At 36.6% G+C, this 20,999-nt stretch overlaps 1 protein-coding gene across 1 annotated transcript; it reads right to left on the bottom strand.

The window, feature by feature from the left end:
• Positions 1 to 4,731: 4,731 nt before the first annotated feature.
• Positions 4,732 to 20,670, bottom strand: SLC30A6 (solute carrier family 30 member 6). Its single transcript, XM_063443629.1, has 14 exons — positions 20,584 to 20,670; positions 16,229 to 16,315; positions 15,486 to 15,570; positions 14,771 to 14,813; positions 14,111 to 14,176; positions 13,090 to 13,170; positions 12,627 to 12,662; positions 11,534 to 11,628; positions 8,825 to 8,873; positions 8,109 to 8,228; positions 7,799 to 7,901; positions 6,906 to 6,953; positions 6,070 to 6,138; positions 4,732 to 5,369 (listed from the first exon to the last, which is right to left on the bottom strand). The coding sequence occupies exons 1-14, from the start codon at positions 20,584 to 20,586 to the stop codon at positions 4,860 to 4,862; spliced, it is 1,395 nt and encodes a 464-aa protein (XP_063299699.1). The 5' UTR covers positions 20,587 to 20,670; the 3' UTR covers positions 4,732 to 4,859.
• Positions 20,671 to 20,999: the final 329 nt, after the last annotated feature.

Raw genomic sequence — 20,999 nt, 5'->3', positions numbered from 1 at the left:
TGAGGTTGATAGGATCACACTTATGACAATTTTTGTAAGGCTCTTTGGGAAGTGTAACCACGTCATGATGCCCCACTTCCGCTGTCCATTGCGCAGTACGATCCCTCGACAGCGGTGGATACTAATCGGCACTGAATAGTGTCTTGCAAGCGCAACCATTTTATGCAGGTGCCAACTAGTATGCAGTACATACTAATTGACACCTGCAAAAAATAGTTGCGCTCGCACGACACACCTGCACACACCAACCGACACACTAAAATGTTGCAACACAGTTTGTAAAGCGATGCTATAGAGTGTGGCCTTTTAGAGGCAGGTAGAAACTCTCCTAAAACCACTACAGCGCATTATGGTTTCAGTAGTTCTTTGGTGCTTCTCCACTGTAAGTGGTTAAACCGTTTGCAAATGTTTTGACGTCTCACCTGGGGTCCATCAGACACCACTCTCTGCCTCATGGCAGCAAAAAGTGAGTCAGAATGGCTTTCAATGGCTATCTTGAGCCAAGCCTGGTAGTGCCGGAAATTAATATTTATAGGTTATGGGTGATTGGGATAAGTCTTTTTATGTATATCTTTTTGTATTAAGGGATTACCGGAATATACTTCTATATAACCCAAAAATATTAATATGCAATCTGACATACATTATAACAAAAAATATACATTTATTCTACTCACAATGCAAACAGCAATATATCAACTTAAAAAACCTCAACAGATGGTAGAACTCTTCAATGGGAAGTAAGAGCCTTTGTCCAGAACGTGAGGGCAACAACAGAATGTGGTCCTTTGTCTACATGACTATAATGACGTCAGAACGTTTAGCCAAAACTATAGCCTTCTCAGGAAACCGCATAACAAAAAACCATGTGTTCTTTTTAACCCATTAGACATCCTTACCTAATATAGTGCTTGCTCATTGGCTGAGAGCATCAGCTGATCGCTCTCAGCCAACACATTAAGGCCTGCACCGACAGACTTAATTAGTGTAGAAAGTCTGTCTGCAAAGAGGCAGGAAGTGATGCCCAGTGGACCCTGGGTAAGAAGTGATACCATTAGCAGTTTGACTAATTAAACGGAGGTGGCGCCAGGGCACTCCTGGTACCATAACTTACTAGTGCTGTATTGGTTATGGTGCCTGTAGTGTTCCTTTAATCATAGTGGATTGATACCCATTTATGCAATTGGACTTTGTTTCTTCCAGTCAACGTGTTCAACAACAGTTGATCAGTTCATAACTGCTCTAAAGGACTTTGTTATTCTAAATGGGGCTTTTATTATTTAAGAACCCCTTCAGTGTATCCAGAGAGCTTATTCTTATATGGCAATATTGAGAGGAGTACTGTATAGGAATTAACATTTAAATTTCATTATTTTTTTCATATTGTGTGGTTTTTTTGTGTGTAATATACTAGTTATTTGTACTCCTCTCTATATCCAGAATTATTCCATCACTATTAATTGGATTATAAAAAATTATAGTTTCCATTTGTTGTTTTTGTTTCTCGCCTTATTTTGAGTGCTAAAGGACCGGTTAATCATACTAGCAATGTTCTAGCTATCAATTGCATGTTTGGAGTAGAGGTTAAATTTTATTTATATTTTACAAACCGCTCTGGCAGTTCTAGGAGTCAAAATGCCATATGGTAGACCGAAAAACATGTTCTGATAGAGACCCTCTAATAACATTTTACAGAACTACGTAAAAATACACAAACACCTTATTTGTATTTCAATATATGTTAAAAAGATCTACTAGATTCCCCTGGTCAAACAGTATAGAAGATATACTGGACTCTGAAGAGACAACAGGTTACTCTTGATTTGACTTTTGTTGAGTACTTAACGGTATAAAATTAAAAGTGGAAACCTAGTATAAGGTAAATCAGTAGGGGTTAACCCTAATTTAGAATATGAATAGAAAGAAAAGAGGAACACTACCGTACAAAGAATAATTAAAACGTAACTTTTAATAGTGGAAAAATCCAATAGTGATAAATATACAAAAGATTACTCTCAATAAACCTCAATGTACAAAGAGGGAATAAGGAGAGATAATGTGAAGTTTAAAACAGTATTAAATTAGTTGACATCAGTTAGGATGTCAAAATAGGCAGATCTAGAGGAAGTTATAGTTCATTCTATAGTTACAGTATTTTCTGTCTAGAGCTGGACATTTAAACTTCCCCTAGATCTGCCTATTTTGACATCCTAACTGATGTCAACTAATTTAATACGGTTTTAAACTTCACATTATCTCTCCTTATTCCCTCTTTGTACATTGAGGTTTATCGAGAGTAATCTTTTGTATATTTATCACTATTGGATATTTCCACTATTAAAAGTTACGTTTTAATTATTCTATTTACGGCAGTGTACCTCTTTTCTTTCTCTTCACTTTGCGGTATAACACCTGTTTTTATCTTGATCAATTTGGCCCATTCTATGAAAAACATGAAATCAGCAATTTCTGGTTACAGTAATAACCTGTTGAAAACACCAGTGTAACTGCAAGTTCATGTCCAAGATTATTTTATTTATCATCTCCAATGAGAGAGTACTGGCTCACTCTGTGGTGTGCTTAGAGCTCCCTCTTTAGCCTGTCCACTGGAAATGAACAAGAAGGGAGAATGCATAGGAGAGATGAGTCTGGGAGCTACTGCGATCAGTCTGAGCACAGCTGTAATGCTCTGATGTCTGCTGGTCACAGCACTCAAGCAAAACAGTAACTTGATCGTTTTACAGAGCAAACATGTACCTCAAATGATAAATAGATATTTCCATATATGGAACATTCAAGACTGGAGTCTGCTTGCTCATAAATGTGGAATTACTAAAATGCTTGACATTTCTTTGGTGCCTAATCATGTACAGACATGACTGAAAAGCAGCAAACTAACTACATCAATCCATTAAAACGTTTTACTAGTGCATACCATCTACCTCCCCAAAGCAGTTAATTCTTGTGGAGTAAAATAATGTTTTCCCATTTGTTTTAAATGACCCAGTCTGACCTACACCTGAAGATATACATCACAAGGACTGTAACGACAAAAATATGCCAAACAGAGGAAAATAAAAAAAATAACAATTAGGATACCTGAACACATCTGAGCTCACCACAAGAGGGATCATACCAGAAGGGATGAGTCCATTCCCCCGAAAGGATGACTTGGTATTATGGGAAATAAAGCTTACATCTATGTCATCAAGGTGAGCAATCACGGACTAATACAGTAGGGACAAGTCAATTTTGCTACTTAAACTAGATAATTACCAGTGATTGGACCTTAAAATAGTTACCAGAACCACTACAGTATAATAGTTCTGGTGTCTATAGCCTGTCCCCGCAGGCTCAGCAATTGAAACTGTTTTTTGTTTTGTTTTTCATAGAAAAGGCAGTCTTTCCATTGATGCTTAGTAACACCTCTAGGTGCAGTCACTCAGACAGCCACTAGAGGTTCTTCCTATTTCATTGCTGCATCGCTGAACACTCCCCATAGAGAAGCATTGATTGGCACATGTGCAATAGTCTCCCACTGCTTTCCTGTGAGATCATCAAGAGTGATGATCTCAGCTGTGGAGGCAGGGCCAGTCACAATGATCAAGAAAAGTGGAGTCATCCAAATAGGTAGTCCAACACTGTAGTGTTAGGAATACACGTTTGTACTCCTAACACGATAGTGTTCATTTAACTTAGTTATAATAACACCTCCTGTTAAAATATAACATTATGGTTTACATTACCCACCAGTGAAATATAACCAACAGGCTGGGTGGGCATCAAATGGAGTTTGTAATTATCGTATGTGCCAAAGCAAGCTTTAACTGGAGTGTTTACATCCACTGAACAGAAAATATAATTGGAAAACAACTACACCTCTAACACTCCTTTGGTGAATGAATCCAGTTATAATAAAAACAAAACAAAAAAAAACTACTTTCTACTGTAGTTTTCACTGCTCAATTCACTGCTATTTAAAAGTTAAATCCCTTTGGTTTCTGTTCACGTAGCCTTAGCCATACCTTCCATGACAGCATGAAAATTAAAAAGGTTGAATTTTCAATCAAATGTTGACTTGCTTTCAAAGTTTATCTCCTGCTCTGTAAATTTAACTTTAATCACACACAAGAAGCCCCTGCAGGGTCTAGCAAGCTATTAACAGAGCAGACGATAAGAATTAAACAGAATTTGCAATAAAGAAATTGTAAACATTACTCTTTACAGGAAGTGTTTAGGAAAGGCTGTGCAGTCACATGTAGGGAGGGGTGACTAGAGTTGCATTAACAAAGTGATTTAACTTCTAAATGGCTGAGAATTGTTCAATTGAATTGAGACTGCAGGGGCATGATCTATACACCAATACTGCTTCATAAAGCTAACGTTTTTGTGACTAGTGTTCCTTTAATGTATGACGCAAAGCCCCAAAAGCGTCATTGGAGTCACTCTGTTAGTATGTCCCTTCTTTGTATGTACACAGATCATTTATAGCTCTATAACTAAGGACTTTTAAACTTAATACATTTGTATATAAAATGTTCACCATTACCTTTTATTAAAAATCCTTTTGTTGAAGAAGGATTTAAAATATTGTTTAGAATACTAAGGACCAACACATGACTAATTTTAAGAGTGGAATCCCGTCTCAATCATATAGGGAATGTACAAGTGGTTTCCATTGCAAAATAATTATAGGGTGTGATTTGTTCACAAAGACTCCATGCACAAACGTTCTCTGCAAGTTTCTTTACAGTTTAATCATGTGCTCGACTCAAAGACAGAGCCAATGGAGACCTCAATAGAGGAACAGGAAAATACTTTTGAAAAAGTAAGAAATAAAATGAAGTAAAAACAGGCAGTCACTGTCTGAACTGAGTGAACTGTCCAGGTGTGTATGTCCCATATCTGTTGGCAACATTTGTAAAGCCAGTCCGTGAACCCTGTGTGGTGCCAACACCAGGCACTCCAAGTCCTTGAGTAAAAGTAGCACCATACGGTGTAGACCCATAATTAAATCCTGCGCCAAAGGGTCTTGTCTGAGTGTTTGACAAGATGACAGGGTTTATATGTTTGCCTGGCGTATTGAATGCAAATTCAGGAGGTGGACTGCTTGGTTTGGATGGAGTAGATGTCAACGGGGTCAGTTCATCACTTAGGTTCTGCAGAGTAGGCATCTGAATAATGTGATGTTCAGGAATATTCAAAATATTGGGAGGCATCGGGTTGGAAGATAACACAGGCCTAACCCATTCATCCTTGAAAATCTGAACAGTCAACGTTGAAACCAAAGTATAAAGACGGTTTGTAACATGAGCAAGTACCATCTGTTCATTAGCATCTCTTCTAATCCGTACATGCACGGATCCAGCCTGAAAGATATAAAGAAATGAACATAGCATTTGTGCCTTCTTGGAAATTCAGGCTATAATGATACTGTAACAGCTTAATTAAGGTAATTGAAGAGCTTTGTGGTTTACAGAGTTTGAATTAACCATAATCAGATCCGGATATATATTTTTCCAATATTCTTATATAACTGACATGTTCCAAATAGTTTTATTGAGCTGGTAAAATAGGGCTGAGTAATAGATCCGTCACTTTTATCTAGAATTCTCAAGTAGCCCAATCGCCACCTGCTGCACTTTTCTCATTATTATGATGAGGTTAAAGGATCACTCCACACTAAAATGCTAGCATAAATAAGTACATTTCACTCTATAGTAGATATACCTTCAATTAGAACATGCATGTATTCATTGGGGATATAACTTAAAAAAAAGCGTGCAAAAGCTGCATTTCTTATGATATGCAGTATTTGCAAACCCTCCCCCTTGGAAGCGCAAAATAAGCTATTTCCCCATGAATGTGTCCCATGCACATTCATGCGCACACGTCTGCTTGTGTGAGCTTGTGTGCACACAGCACTGAGAGTCAGAATGTGCCAAAGTGCCTTTTTGATGGGAAACTCCTCACTTATAATGCACTGACATTATGTCTCCTAAAAAAAAATTGGCACAAACACCACACATAAGATTGTTCGGAAGGTGGCATTAATTAGATTATACCTACCAAGGTACCAAAGCCCAGAGTCCAAAAATGCTCATTGCGAACTTCAAGGACACCATCCAAAGTAGAAACCTGTACAAGATACAAAGGAGGATTGATATTTTATAACTATTTAAAAAGCTTAGAACATGCCAGTTCTTTTGTGGCTACTACAATTTTCAATAGGTGCTTTTAGACGTAGAATTAAAAATTACGTTTCAGATAAAGTTTTGGATGGGTTCTAGCTTTCTTAATTTAATACAATGAGCTGTGGAATTACGTACTTTTAAATCTAGCAATTTTTGTTATATGAACCAAAGTTGAATACCTTTAATTCACATACACCCTCATATTTGACTGGGTGTGTGAGCGCTGGTGCACAAATCCAAGATTTTAGTACTCCAGAGAGGGTCTTGATTACTGGATATTACAGAACACACACAAGGATTGCTAAACCATCATCATTATTCATTTATTGGCATTTATATAGCACGAACAAATTCCATAGCGCTTTACAACATTATAGGAGGACCCTGCTCAAACAAGCTTACAGTCTAGAGAAACTGTATATAAACTGGCATATACAGAAATCCAAAACTAGCCAAGTACAATTTCAGCTAAAAGGTCTAGGTGCCTTGAATGCCAAACAGGCAAACTTACAGTTAAGAATTTATTTATTTATTTTGACCATCTTTATTTTGCGTTTTTTTTACAAACCGGTAATGAGATACACAAAATGAAATGGAGGTGAAGTGCATTACAAGTGATAAACAGTTATGTCAATAAGAGCATAATCAGAAGCATGGAATGCCATATATCTGTCTACTCAGTACAGTTAAGAATTTAACATGCAATCTCACCTCTCTGAGAAGCTTATCAAGCTGTCCAATCACATGGGGTGGTGTAGTCTAACAAAAAACAACACAGCATTAGATGTGCTAACCAGCAACATTGAAGGCATATATAAATATAGTATTAAAATGGTCAATGTTGCACATTCAGCTTCCTCAACATAGACCTGCCACAGATGCATCTGCATGTGACAAATTACTCCATACTTTTTAAAATAATTGAACTTAAAATTATTTTAATAATTACATTTACAATGGTTTTAATGGAGAAAAATATAACATTTAAAAAAAATATATAGAAATCACAGCAGGAGACCAAATAAATGCTTCTAAATTGGAGTACAAAAGCCTTCACAAGCTAGTTATGGCAGGAAAAAGCAGTAAACATATTGGGAGCATTACAAATCACACTTGTAGTTTGCATCGACATGCTGCAACATTACCCTCAACACCTATAATGTAATCAAAATGTTTTTACCAATAAATTTGCTATAAATTTACCTAGCACTATGTACAGATAAAATGCCACTTACTACATACAAACATAGTTACAAAAATATGTTGTTGTTTTTTTGTTTTTTTTTAAATACAGACTTATTGTAATTGGGAACTATTTTGCCCACTTTCCCCATCCGGTTTGTTTTAACCTACAATTTATCATGGAACACATTTGTCTGTTAATATCACCAATAATAAATACAGCAAATCAAAACTGCTACAACTCTTAAACTGGAGACAGATGAAGAAAAGTTTAACTAGTAAATGTTAGAGAATCTTTCCGGATCATCTATGTTGCCTACATTTTTCAATTAGATTTTTAATTGTTAAAATTTGGAGTTTAGTAAAAAACAAAAAAAAAAACCAACAGTATATTTCCGGTAGTAAAGGGATTAAAAACTTACCTGGAGTAACACTTTACCACTGTACACACTCATTGGATACATGGTGCCAAAGGTCATCATAGCGATGGCTATAGCAGAAGCCGTGTCCACAGCAAAATAATTACTGCAAATAAAAGAAGAAAAAAAAAAAAAGATAGAGCAAGTACATACACACGCACACCTCCTGAAAACTGGAATTTGGCCTCGAATCTGCATAAAAAGTATATTTAAGGCATCGTTCTAAAAGTGGAGCAATCACTAAGGAAACACAGCATTCTTCCTGCTGACTGCTCCACATTTAGAGGTTTATAAGCAAATAACGGTCACTTACTTGATTTCAATTAACATGTATGTAATGCAAAGTGCAAGTGCGCCAGCAATGTCGATTAACACAAAAGGATTCATCCGAGGTAGGAAAATGCTGCTTAGGCCAGGAATGATCCCACACAAACTGCAATGATGGAAGGAAAACATAGAATCACATGCGGTTCCTATAATTACATCTCAATAAGATATAGGGTTACTTGACAAGTGATATTGGTAGCAATAGTGGAAAGCTGCAGTGTATTGTGGAAAGGCTGGTCACAACAAAAAACTTTATTGCTCTTAAATAAACGCAATACATTTAATATTATATGGATAAGAAGCACATATGCCATAGGAGTGAAAGGATTGAGGGCATTTTGTCCCTTCTTTTCCCCTCCAATTTATTTTTCTTCAATATGTTTGACTGGACAATAATGTAACGTTTTGATTGAGATCAAACATTCCTTTTAATGGTCATACTCGCATTTCATTAATGTATCTCTACTCAAGTACCTCTTTTAGTGTCTTGTGAATTTCAGCTTCTTTTACAATGTTCATTACAAAAAAAGTACATTACTTCTAGCAAAAATGAATAGTTCTTAAATAAGTGTGAAATGCCACGGTTTTTGGATCTCCTGTGCAGAATGTTGGCAGCTCTCGGTTCAATGTTAAAAAATGAATAAAATAAAAAAATAATGACATATATTGCGTCATCTCTATTCAACACTCTGCATGTCCTACCTGCGACTGAGATCCGCTACATGCTCCTGAAGCCAACTTGTGCTAGCAGCTAATAGATGAGACATAGAAAAAGGCAATATTTAATACATTTCATTACACAATCTAAAATTATTATTTTTTTTTTTATTAATGGGGTTATTAACTAAAGTGAGAATTTAAGTTGAATGCAAATTGAATTTGAAATTTAAGGTTAAAATTGCTTAACTGGAAAAATGATCTCGGTCAGCTGAGCTTTCCATTCAACTGCTCTGGTCTTACATTTTAAATTCACTTTGAATTCACCTTGAAATCTCACTTTGGCGAATAACCGTGTATGTATCTCTGCTCTTGCCAAGAAGCCTGGAAAGAGCGCATCAGACACTAACACAGTGCCATATACCTGCAGGTAGGCTATGAGTAAAGATTAACATATGCCCTTTCAGTTGTCCATAAAAAACTGTGTACCAGTCACAAAGAAATTATTGGTAGGAAGTGTAGAACAGATTAACCTTTTTTGTATGGTTTTTTTTTTTCTGTGGACGGGCACAACTGCTTGCTCTTTACTGCTTTTGAAGTACCACAGAGTGTAATGAGTGTCTGCATAGCTAGACATTGTAAAATGTGACTCATATCACTTGGAGAAATTAATATACAGCCATTTCACCTTGGAGAAGGGAGGGAGCAATTTTAATTAAATCCTTTAAAAAATACATTAACAGTCCAAATGTTCATTTAAAATGCAAATTTATCCTGGTCATTTATAGGATTTTTCTGTAATAGATAATACAGAGTACAAACAGAAAGCACAGTAGTGTGATTATAGGCACTTAGTGATTTGGATAGTATCAAAAGGTAGCAGCTGAGAAAACACTTTGTGAGCACTCTAAACAGCCGACCAACAATGTAAAGTTCAGAAACAAAAACACTCAATCGTTTAGGTGATAATCCCTTCACAATATAAAGTGCAAGTGCAGCGCTAAATTATAAAGCTGGGACTTCCCCCTCAGAGAGATCTATGGTAGACGTACATAAAAACAGGGAAAAAAAAGTTGATATACATATAATGTATTACTGTGAAGGAATAGTGAATATATTATTCAAAGTAAGTGGAAATAAACTCACATGGAGTAGAGCCTTTTCTGTCTAGGACTTCTAGGTGTAGTCTTCTAGGTGTAGTATTATATAGATCATTGGAAAAATAGTGCACCAATATAAAAACTCATTTTTATTGTATATTCATATGTTGTTTTGATTATTTGGTAATAAATGGTATTTTTATCACATACTTACCTCTGAGTATCCTCAATCTCCATCTGGGTTCCAGCAGGGGAGTGTCATCCTACATAAATAGATACCAAGCTAAACAACTTGGAGCCAGTTCTACAGGCTCCACACCAGGTGAGAGTTTTTATATTAGTGCACTATATTTCCACTGATAGAGATATATATATATATATATATATATATATATATATATATATATATATATATATATATATATATATATACACACACATACATACATATATATATATAGATAATACTACACCTAGAAGTTCTCGTTTTTATTCTGATTCATCTACACATATACATCCTATTGTTTTTATCTGCAGAAGAAATGTTGTGTATGCCACCTGAGTTTATTTCCACTTACATTGAATAATAAATTCACTATATGTATTTCTATTTGTTTCTGTTTGTATGTGCATCTACCATGTATCTCTCTGAGGGGTAAGTCCCAGCTTTATAATTTAACGCTGCACCTGATGTTGCAAAGGGATTATCACCTAAATGATTGAGTGCTTTTTGCTGAACTTTAGAATTGATAATACAGTTAAAGGATTACTCCAGCCTCCATGATCATTTCTGCTTTTAGAAGTGGACATGGAGCAAGCAATCTGTATGTGTATGTTGCTGCACATACAGACATATCTGCACTTTTGTGCTGGGGCTAGTTGCACCCTGACCTAGAAAGCCTAAAACTCTGTTCTGGACTGCGTAATGAGAGTCCTGAGCAAAAATGTCTGTCATCAGCAAATTCTGTGCGAGGGTTACAGATGGATTGACATTATTTGCTTAGAAGTAGAGTTGGGAGCGCACCTATAATGTGTACTTTGTCTGTGTACACGTGACTTGCGTGCACACAATCTCACAATGTGCCAGATGTGCCCCTGCCTACTAATAATTCGTAGTTAGAATGTTGTCCTATTGTGGTTGCTTTGGAGATTGTTACATGCTCTCCCCCAATTTTCACTGCGGTAGTGTCAAATCATTTTATATAGCCCTAGCCACAACACTATCCACACTTTCTTTAAAAACAGCCTACACTTTTAAGTTTCCCTAATTGCTCAGTATATTTAATTTAGAAATTCTTATCTCCTGAACTGTTCATATCCTGCTGAAATACAATTTAGAGAGCAGGAGATGAGAACTTCTAATATAAACTAAACATATTGTGCTGTAAGAACGGATTGAAATTAGAGCTATCTTTTCATGACAGGCTTGTCAGTCACAGGCAGGGAGGTGTGGCTGAGGCTGCATAAACAGAAACAAAAAGTTATTAACTACTACATAGCATTGAGCACATTGACTGCAGGGGCATGATACATGGACCAAAACTGATTAAGCTTAAGTTGTTTTGGTGCTTAAAGAGCCCCTTTAAAGTGCACCAAGACTGGTTGGAAATGTTCATATAAAACATTAAAATACAGGAAAAAAATGTTTACTTACCTTCGGAAACATAGGCAAAAGGTTTATTCCTTACAGAAAGCATTGTAAATAGGTTGAAAAATAGTGCTACGAACGTTCCCACCAGAAGACGGCCCCTGGAAAAGAAAATATATACACATTACTCTATTGCAAATAGCGTTGAAATTTAATAAATATAGAGCTGTGCACCTGTGGATAATCTTAAATGGACACTCCAAGCACTGAAATATGTTGGTTGCACAGTACCATACAATACAACTATCTTGTATAGTGTCCCTTTAAGGGTACGAAACTTAAAGGGACACTGTAGGCACGGTAACTGCTTCATTTCATATAAAATGGCTATAGTGTCTGGAGTTCCCTGGCACCACCCATCCATTTAACGTTAAACCATTTTGAATGAAAAAGAGTCCCCAGCAACCCATAAAAGTTTGTGTTGCTTGTGCTTATGAGGAAGCATTAGCCTGAATAGAAATGGGTGGCTGTGATTGGCTGAGAAAGTCAGCTGACTGCTTTTAGTCTATATCACAGTGCCCATTGCTGGTATGAATTGGTATGACTAGAGGGCAGTGTATAATCTCTGTCTTGGCGATACCAAGGCCGGGCCGTGGAACACCCGACACACTCATTCAGTGTTAAAAGGACTAAGAATTGATTAACATTAAATGGAAGAACAGTCACTACAAGCAATTCAAGCACAGTGTCCCTTTAACAGAAAACATGCAGATGCATATTTCCGATATATCTCTGCTCAGGAACACATGTGAATACAGTGTTTGACATAAATGAAAGACAGGTGTTCGTTAAGAAATTTCAAAGAAATGGTCACTGAAGAATTGGGGCCTGAGAATTTTTTAAAAATAAAAAAATAAAAAATTATAATCACTAGAATGCATTAATAAGGGAAAATAAATAGTAGAAATTCTACCTTGGAGTGTTCTTTTAAACCTGTAAGTCAAATGTAGAAAATTTGCATTTTGGGTTACTAGTGGATTGGGTTAAATTGAAGATGTTGTGGGTCTGCTGTGGATACATGCATATTTTCTCAAACATAAAGCATGAAAACTGTTCATGCAATCTAAAATTCAATTACAACAAACAAAACTTAACTCACGTATGAATTTCTGGCTGCTCCAAAAAGCGCTCAACACTAAGATAAAAAGCAAAACATATAAAATCATGAAAGAAGTTCAACTTACAGTGAAATTGCAAAACACAAATATAAAACCAAAGAAATTGCAGGTCTTAATGTCGAAATTCATATTAAAAAAAAATTCAGTGTACAACCAATACCAAGTATTTTGGTATATTTTATATAACTTCAATGACATTGTCAAGAGACCATTTAACTCCATTTAATTTTTAAAACACACGGGTTAGGTAAACCGGTAGTACAGAACATTAGCATCCTGTTCTAGTAGTGTGTATATAAATGACAGTTTGACAGAGGACATGGTGCACTGTAATCACTCTACAGGTACGCCCTAGATTTTTTTTCTTAAAATTTTATTCAACATTCTCAGTCTTTTCCCTGCTCTCTAACTGAGATATACAAGAATCAAGTATATTTTTTTTACCTTTCTTTGAGTATGAAAAGTGCACCCAGTTGTGCAAGTACTGTGGAAGCGAAAACAGCCAATACTTCAAACCTCTCAAACCTAAAAGAGAAAGTGGTTATTTGTTTATTATATACAAATGTAACACCTGTGTCTGACTGCGTGTTTGGTGTACTTGCAAAACCTAGAATTATTATTCATATATAGTTTTAGACACAAAGCAGGACCATTGCATAGTCTCTATCATGAAAAACTAAATGCTAAAACACAACTTGAATATTAAAATGCACGCTTCAACGGCAGAAATTACATATACACAAATGATGACAAATATGGGGAGATTACAAAAATAAAACAAAACAAGAATATAACAGATTTGTTGATCTCCACAGAGGGAACATAATGTAAGGAAAATAATTAGCACATTGTTCAATGTTAAAACTATATCAAATTGCATAAATAATAAATCTATAGAGGAACTGATGTGGATTTGCCATCGACAAAATGAGCCTATAACAATGTCCACTTCATGTAGGAATACATCTTTAACGTATACCTTTTGCTAAAGCTGTACATTTACTGCACAGTAATTTAAGATTCACTACAGATACATTTACTTATTTATTTATAAAAAGACCATTGTAGAAAACTGGGATGCATCTGCAAAATATTACTGGAAGATGGAGCTTAGCACTTTAAAAGCAAAAATGTACACATTTGCATGTAATGTGTTTGTCCTTTCTAAGGTTTATATCTCCACAGGTCTAGAGATAAAAGTTAACTAAGTCAACTAAATAATAAAGGCAAAAAAAAGGATTTATATACTTTATAGTAATTTATAAGGACTGCAATATTTTACACTCTCCTTGGTACCAGCAGGTATTGTACTATTTGATGCATGACGACATAGCCATCAACAGGTGTTAAAGCACTGCATGATAGAATAGACCATCATGTGATAATAAAGGCTAACTCAAGGACTAACCATCATATTCCCATAACATGTACTCCCCAATGTAGTAAATATACAACAAATACATACCCAAAGGAATATGTGTGGTTTGGTTTCTTCACCATTATCCAGTAGCTTATCAAACACGTTATTAAGCTAAGAAACAAAAATAAACATAAATTAATTTAATTCTTCATATTTAATTAGAAAAAAATAAATAGAGATCACAAAATATTGGTTGAATTATCTAGGAGACATTAGAATACCATTTAAACTAATGCCTTGATTTAATATTTGTGTAATATTGTTGGGTAAACCACTAACATTATTTTTTCAAAACATTAAACATATAAAAAATCTATCAATATATATTTTTCAAACTATAAAATCATCTGAAAAGCTTATTCAAAAATATTAAAATTGAGGCCTAATTCAGGTAAGATTTAATAAGACAAAATATTGGAGGTGAAAACTATAATTGAGTCTACCCAGTCATTGAGTCTATTACTCCCCCTTCCTCAGATGCCAAACAGTTCTTCAGCAAAGAGTTACTCATTCTTGACAGAAGAATATTGGAACAGAGTGGCAGATGCGCTGATGGAATGGCAATTTGATATGATGCCAGAGTGTTGGTGTTTTGGGTATGATCGCCCTGCATGGGAAGTTTTTTCCAAGCAGGGGTAAATGCACTGTAAGGAGGAGACATAAAGGGGGGCTCAATTTATCTTTCCCAAATGTTAGATATCTTACCTGAAAAGATCGAAGATTGTCAGGTAGGTGTATGCCGTTAAAGCTTAAAAAAAAAAAAAAAAAAAAATGCACATTCCTTTAGCAGATAATATCAATGCAATTATACCCTGTATCACAGCAGTGATTGTTTCTCAGTGTTAATTATGCATTATCTACGCAAATAACAATTCTATCTACAAATTTAAGAAAGGTTGAACCTTGAAGTTGTTTTCCCAGGAGACTATCCCTTATTGCTGCAGTATAATAAGCGGTGCCTTATTATACTGCGCTGCCTATAAGCGGTGCTCAATCCAATTCTTGCAGATCAGTGCAGCAGCAACTAAGAGGAGACAGTGTGGATGGGCTCCTTGGGACACAACTTTACGGTTAAACCTTTAGCGCCAGCACATTGTTCATTGTAAGGTAAGCAGGCATCCTGGGACTCTATAACACATAATTTAATTGAGATAACGTTGTTATGGAAGCTGTAATTTGGCCAGAGTTTCTTTGAACAGGACACTTGAGGCAACGACTACAGCAATATGTAGTGGTTATATTGCATGGTGCCCCTTTAATGTCCACTGGATTATATGATTAAAACGGTTTATATATTGAGAAAAAAAAAATTAAAAATTAAAAAAAAGCTATAGGCATATAAAACAAAAACACAACATACCAGACAGTGTTTAAAAGGTAAGCAGAAATTGGTATTTCAGCTGTGCACTGACATACATACCCATACTGTTTGTAGAACTGCACCATGTTAGCAAGAATCCTGTGCAGATTACATTTACTACACCAAATAGGATTATCTTCCAGGACTGCAAAAAATAAAGATCTATTATAGCAACTCATTAGAAATTACACTCTCAAACTGTTCTACTGTTTTGTACGCCAGGAATACTCTAGCACCGTTCCCCACTAAAAGGGCAATCTGTTTTACAATTGTTTGCCACTAACACATGTCCCACCAGGCTCCAAACACCAAAGATTGATGGATGAATAAAATCTGGTTTCTGCAAAGCTGCAGAACGCAGATACTGCCTTTCATTTATTGGCCGAGACTATCAGGTGAGTGTCTCTCAGCCAGCGAATTAGAATTTGAGCATACATTTTGCACATAATTAACATTAGCTGCCTAATAAAAGCTGCCAAAGCTGGAGTTACACTAGCTAGCTGCAATTTCTCAACTTGTGTAGCTTATCATGAGATAAATAATATTCAGAATATGTAAAACTCTCTAACATTTCCACTTTAAAAATGCAGCACATGTTAAGAGCGTAACTATTTAATATTTTTTTTTTTTTTTTTTAAACACTGTGTAGAATTTATTGATTACATGCTCTTACCCAGAGTGCTCTCCTTCAGGGCATTAGTTACCTAGCAGCACCAGAGTGTTCTTAATGGTTAATTTTGGACCATAGCTGTTTGAGCATTATTAGTAATGTAGTTCTCAAACAGGAATAAAAGTTTACTCACTCTTCTGTCTGCTGTTACTAGTCGAAACTCCTGTGTCAGCTTGCCCAAAAGGGAACGTTGTGTCTTCCGAAAAAGGTAAATCGTCCCCTTTAACAAATGAAAAAGTATTAATTTAGGATTCAGAATAAAATGCATCAAAATTGTTGTCATATAACAGTCTGATGATTAATCAGAACACCCATCACATTATATCGCCATTAGACGTCATTCTGCTATTTCATGTATTAATCAGTTATGATTATTTCTTATTCACCTGTTCGGATTGTGTATTAAAATTAAACTCTAACACATGTAAACACAAAATATATATCCACTCATGACTATGATATGACATTGCAAAAAAGAGAACTTAAAGGAAAACAAAGCTATTTCCCTGGCACTATAGCGCCCCTCTTTGTCGCAGCCCCCCCCCAGGGTAGACCTAAAGCGCATTCGCGGTGGTCACACTCAAATTAGTTTTTCCCTCACAGGAAAGCGTGTATAATGCCTTCCAATAGCGTTTTACATGATGCTGGATGTCCTCATGCATAGTGTCCAGCGTCAGACAACCAAAGGTCACCTAATTACCCAGAAGTCCCTCTAGTGGCAAACTGCTTGACAGCCACCAGAGTTGGAATTAACGCTCAAAAGGTAATTATTGCAGTTTATTAAAAACTGCAAGAACTACCTTTACAGGGTCTAAGGGACTTGGGAATATGCACCCCGACCACTTCAATGAGATGAAGTTGGCTTGTTGTCTACAGTGTTACTTTAATATTTCCTACATGAATACAGTATGCAATGGTCTGCACTGATGTACATACAATGATTAGAACTTCATGAAAAGGACAGGTACAGAGTTATTTACTAAAGTGATTTGAAATTGATGTGTCACAATTTGTAACCCTCTGCTGTGAGCTGAGGGATCCGTTAATTCTCAAACTACTGGAAGTTTGCCAAGTGCATTTTCAAACTACTGGGAGAAAAAAGCCAGATGAAAAACATTCAAAGGGTTAAACTATTTGAAAGTGATTTGGAAAATGAAATAAAAAGTGTCAGCCCTTTATCTATATGCAGTTACTTAGTAAGGCAACCATTATTTTCCATAATTTGGGGCAAAACGTTCTCTTTGGAAGAGAGGGTTTAGCCAATAACATTCAGCAAAGGCGTACCAATTATTTTGTACTATTACCTTGTAGAGAGATTTATACAAGGTACTGCCTCTTTTGGCCCAAGAGGTTAAAATACCCCTTGGTGGAGTGAGGTTTTAATATTACATCCAGGTGATATAATTTAGCAGCTAAGAGAATCCACTAAAGCAAACAAAGAGGTCTAGGTTTTTCACCAAGGTCATCTCTGTGCTTACAATGGAAATAAAAGGTTTTCAATATTTTTGTATACCTTGCCAAATGCAACCGGTTTTTGTCACAGTAACATAAGATTAGGTGCCCACGAAGGCACAGGATAGACTAGTGCTACTTAAGCTCCATGATTAAAAAGCTATTATATTAGCATTTCTCTACCTCTAATTCTTAACCAGATCGCAATTTTTTCATTGGGTACATAAGAAAGACACTTTAGTAGGAAGCATACTATCTTCCCTTTGGGTGTAGTCCCACTGGTTGCAAACCTCAGCTGATAAATTGATACATTCACTTCACTTAATCTGATTCTCAGGGAATCGCTACATTTGCAGATACTATTACTTTTAAGAGGTTTCACTACTAATTTGACTATAAGTGTTGAACGGATACCCAATAGTAGGAGTATGCTTATGTAAAACTGGCCAATCTACATACACATATCCTATTATCTGGTTACAGATTCCTATGAATTGGAATGTATTTTGTAAATATCCCTAGTTTCTCCCTTTAGGCTTTTCCTTATCACTATTTCCTTTTTGGATTATATATTTTTGTATACCTTTTTAATAACCTCTCTGGGGGTCTGATTATGTCAGTATTTTTGAATGTTAAAGCGGTACATTGTTTTGTATGTAAATTTGTTGTTTCATATTATAGGCTTGTAATTCATAACTAACTTAAATCTGTCCAAACAAGAGTCCAGTAGACATCCCGGGTATGATAAAGTTTGAAACACGAAATCATAAATTATAATATAATAAATAATTATAATGTATTGTGTGTATGTGTACTTTGTTTTTTTACTTTCCTGTCTGGTTCTGCCAGGCGGTGCTCGCAGGGAAAGGGAGCCCACAAGACTAATGCTGGCATCGGGCGGAGGACACTGCGGGAGGACACCAGGGGCTCGTGGGGACAAGGTAAGTGATACTCCAGGCACCCAGACCACTTCTGCCCATTGGAGTGGTCTGGGTGCCAACTCCCACTACCCTTAACCCTGCAAGTGTAATTATTGCAGTTTTTATAAACTATAATATTTACATTGCAGGGTTAAGTCCTTCTCTAGTGGCTGTCTACTAGACAGCCACTAGTGGGACTTCCGTGTTCATAGAATGTTTTCAGTGACGCTGGACGTCCTCATGCTATTTGTGGATCTCCAGCGTCGCCGAAATCCCCATAGGAAAGCACTGTATAATGCTTTTCTACGGGGAGGTCTAATGCGCGTGCGCGGCCATTGCATTGCATGCGCATTAGGTCTCCCCCGCCGGCTGGGGAGGAGAGTAGGCGGAGCCTGATCCAGCGCCAAGGGACATCGGCGCTGGATTCAGGTAAGTCACTGAAGGGATTTTAACCCCTTCAGCAACTTGGGATGGGGGGTGGGAGGGAGAGAGGCACTGCAGGAACCTGCAGTGCCAGGAAAACAAATATGTTTTTCTGGCACTGGAGAATGCCTTTAACCCTGAGCCACGCGCGGGATTACCGCCAGGGAGGTTAATAGAATTTTGATTAAATGTTAGGTTTTCTCACTCATATTAAAGTGTATGTTTAAACCTCGTAGGAAACCTGTTTGGATAGGGCATTTTGTTCTCATTTCTCCAAAGTCATAAATATGATAAAATAGACCTAATAATAATAATTAGGTTAATGAAAATGTGCATGAGCTTAGATTACTTGCATGGTGAGAGGAAGTTGCATTATTTTCTACGTGCAAAAAAATAAATAAAAGTTCAGCTTATCGCATTATTCAAATACGTCACAGGTAAGCTACTATTGATCGTACATATCCATGCTTGGAATGCTATACATTCCAAGGCCATAACCAAGGTCTCTGGTGGTCTTTTTCTAAAAATCCTTGTGTCAGGTCTACATCATCAGTCATGAAAAAGCATTAATAGAGATGCATACTGCATATCTTCACAGACCAGCAAAGTCAGGCAGGTTGAACATCCACTTAATTTGTGTCTGTTGCATTTTTATCTTTTCTGTGTAAATTGCATCGAACATCCTTTGACCTTTAATGCACAGGGGTCTCCATAACCAAAGTAGTTTTATTACAATGATTCATTTGCATATTCTAATCCATGTTTAGCAACACAGAGCATGATAATTCTTTATGAATGATGATCGTGGTGATGAACACTGCATAGCAAGAATCTATTTCTGCTAGTTTTGAAATTACAGGTTGTGTCATTAAATCAGTAAGTATGGCTATATTAGACCAGACGTGTCATATAATTTCTATAAAAATCATCATCTATAACAAATCTTACACCAGACACAAGTACTGGTCACCTCCTCTAGACTAAACTCTACTGAGCAGGGTCCTCATCTATTTACTGTTCCTGTAACATTTTGTAATTGTCTCATTTATTGTTAAATTTCCCCCCTTTATCCAATATTGTAAAGCACTGCAGAATAAGGTGGCGCTATATAAATGCCAATAATAATAATCACAATATTATTTAAATAAAAAGACTCTCAGTGCATTTTGTCTGTTTTTGTAATTGATTGTTTGTTCTATGTTGCTGAATTTGTGATGATTAAAATTAGGTTAGTGGATAAACTAATGCAGAAATAAATTCTCTGCTTGTAACTAAATGTATGTATAACTAAAAAACAATTAAAAAAAAAATATATACTGGGGGAAAAAAAAGACTCTCAGTGCAATCTCAGTAGCAAACACAGTCCACATATTGGTGACCCCCTCCTAGTTAATGTATGTTTGGCCAAAATTCGGGCCCCAGGCTTTGAAGAATACAATATAAACAAATAGGTGCCATCTTTAAGGCCGGCAAAGCATCATGGGAGTTGTAGTTCCCCAACAGTATATAGGATGTTATCCTCTGGCCAACTCTGTTATATGGTCACCCCTCACATTCCATGTCTCTCACTCCCCCACCTATAACATGTGTCGCACGAGGTGAGCAATGACGCTCCCGGGTGTAATGAAGTTCCCTTAACCCTCACAGCCCGAGCACAGCAACCAACTTCCTTAGGAGGACACACACAACTCACCATAGCTGGAAACCCTGGGCCGGAAAGAGCCGCCAGGCGGGGGAGGAACACGTTGGCATGGTGACCGACCTCTAACCTGATTGGATAGCGAGCGCGACGTTTCTGAGCCGCGACAACCCACGTGATAGCATATGACGTGGCCGGAAGCCGTATTTATTAAGGGCACCGCTAAGGGCCAGTATATGGAGATAATATTACAGTGTGCGCTATGGAACCATCGGATCTGCCGTGTGTGTGTGTGTGTGCGCTGTTTCTTAGTTATACAAAAATAAAGTGATTTGCAAACAATGTTTCTTAGTTATGTGTGAGAGTTGTTGGCTGCGGTTAAGGGGCAAATGGTCGCTGCCTGATGACGCAATAGTTCCCTTTTTTTTTTTTTTTTAAAGGGACACTCCAGGCACCCAGACCACTTCTGC

Source organism: Pelobates fuscus, chromosome 2, assembly GCF_036172605.1.
Source record: "Pelobates fuscus isolate aPelFus1 chromosome 2, aPelFus1.pri, whole genome shotgun sequence".
NCBI classification, from domain to species: domain Eukaryota; kingdom Metazoa; phylum Chordata; class Amphibia; order Anura; family Pelobatidae; genus Pelobates; species Pelobates fuscus.
This window is presented reverse-complemented; position numbering and strand designations above follow the sequence as displayed.

Bases quoted from the DNA above. Each gene is read 5' to 3' on its own strand.
- SLC30A6 (XM_063443629.1), bottom strand. The intron at 15,571-16,228 runs GTGAGTAAACTT...TATTTTTTGCAG, and splicing joins TAGTAACAGCAGACAGAAGA to TCCTGGAAGATAATCCTATT. The intron at 13,171-14,110 runs GTATGTATTTGT...TTTCTCTTTTAG, and splicing joins AACCACACATATTCCTTTGG to GTTTGAGAGGTTTGAAGTAT.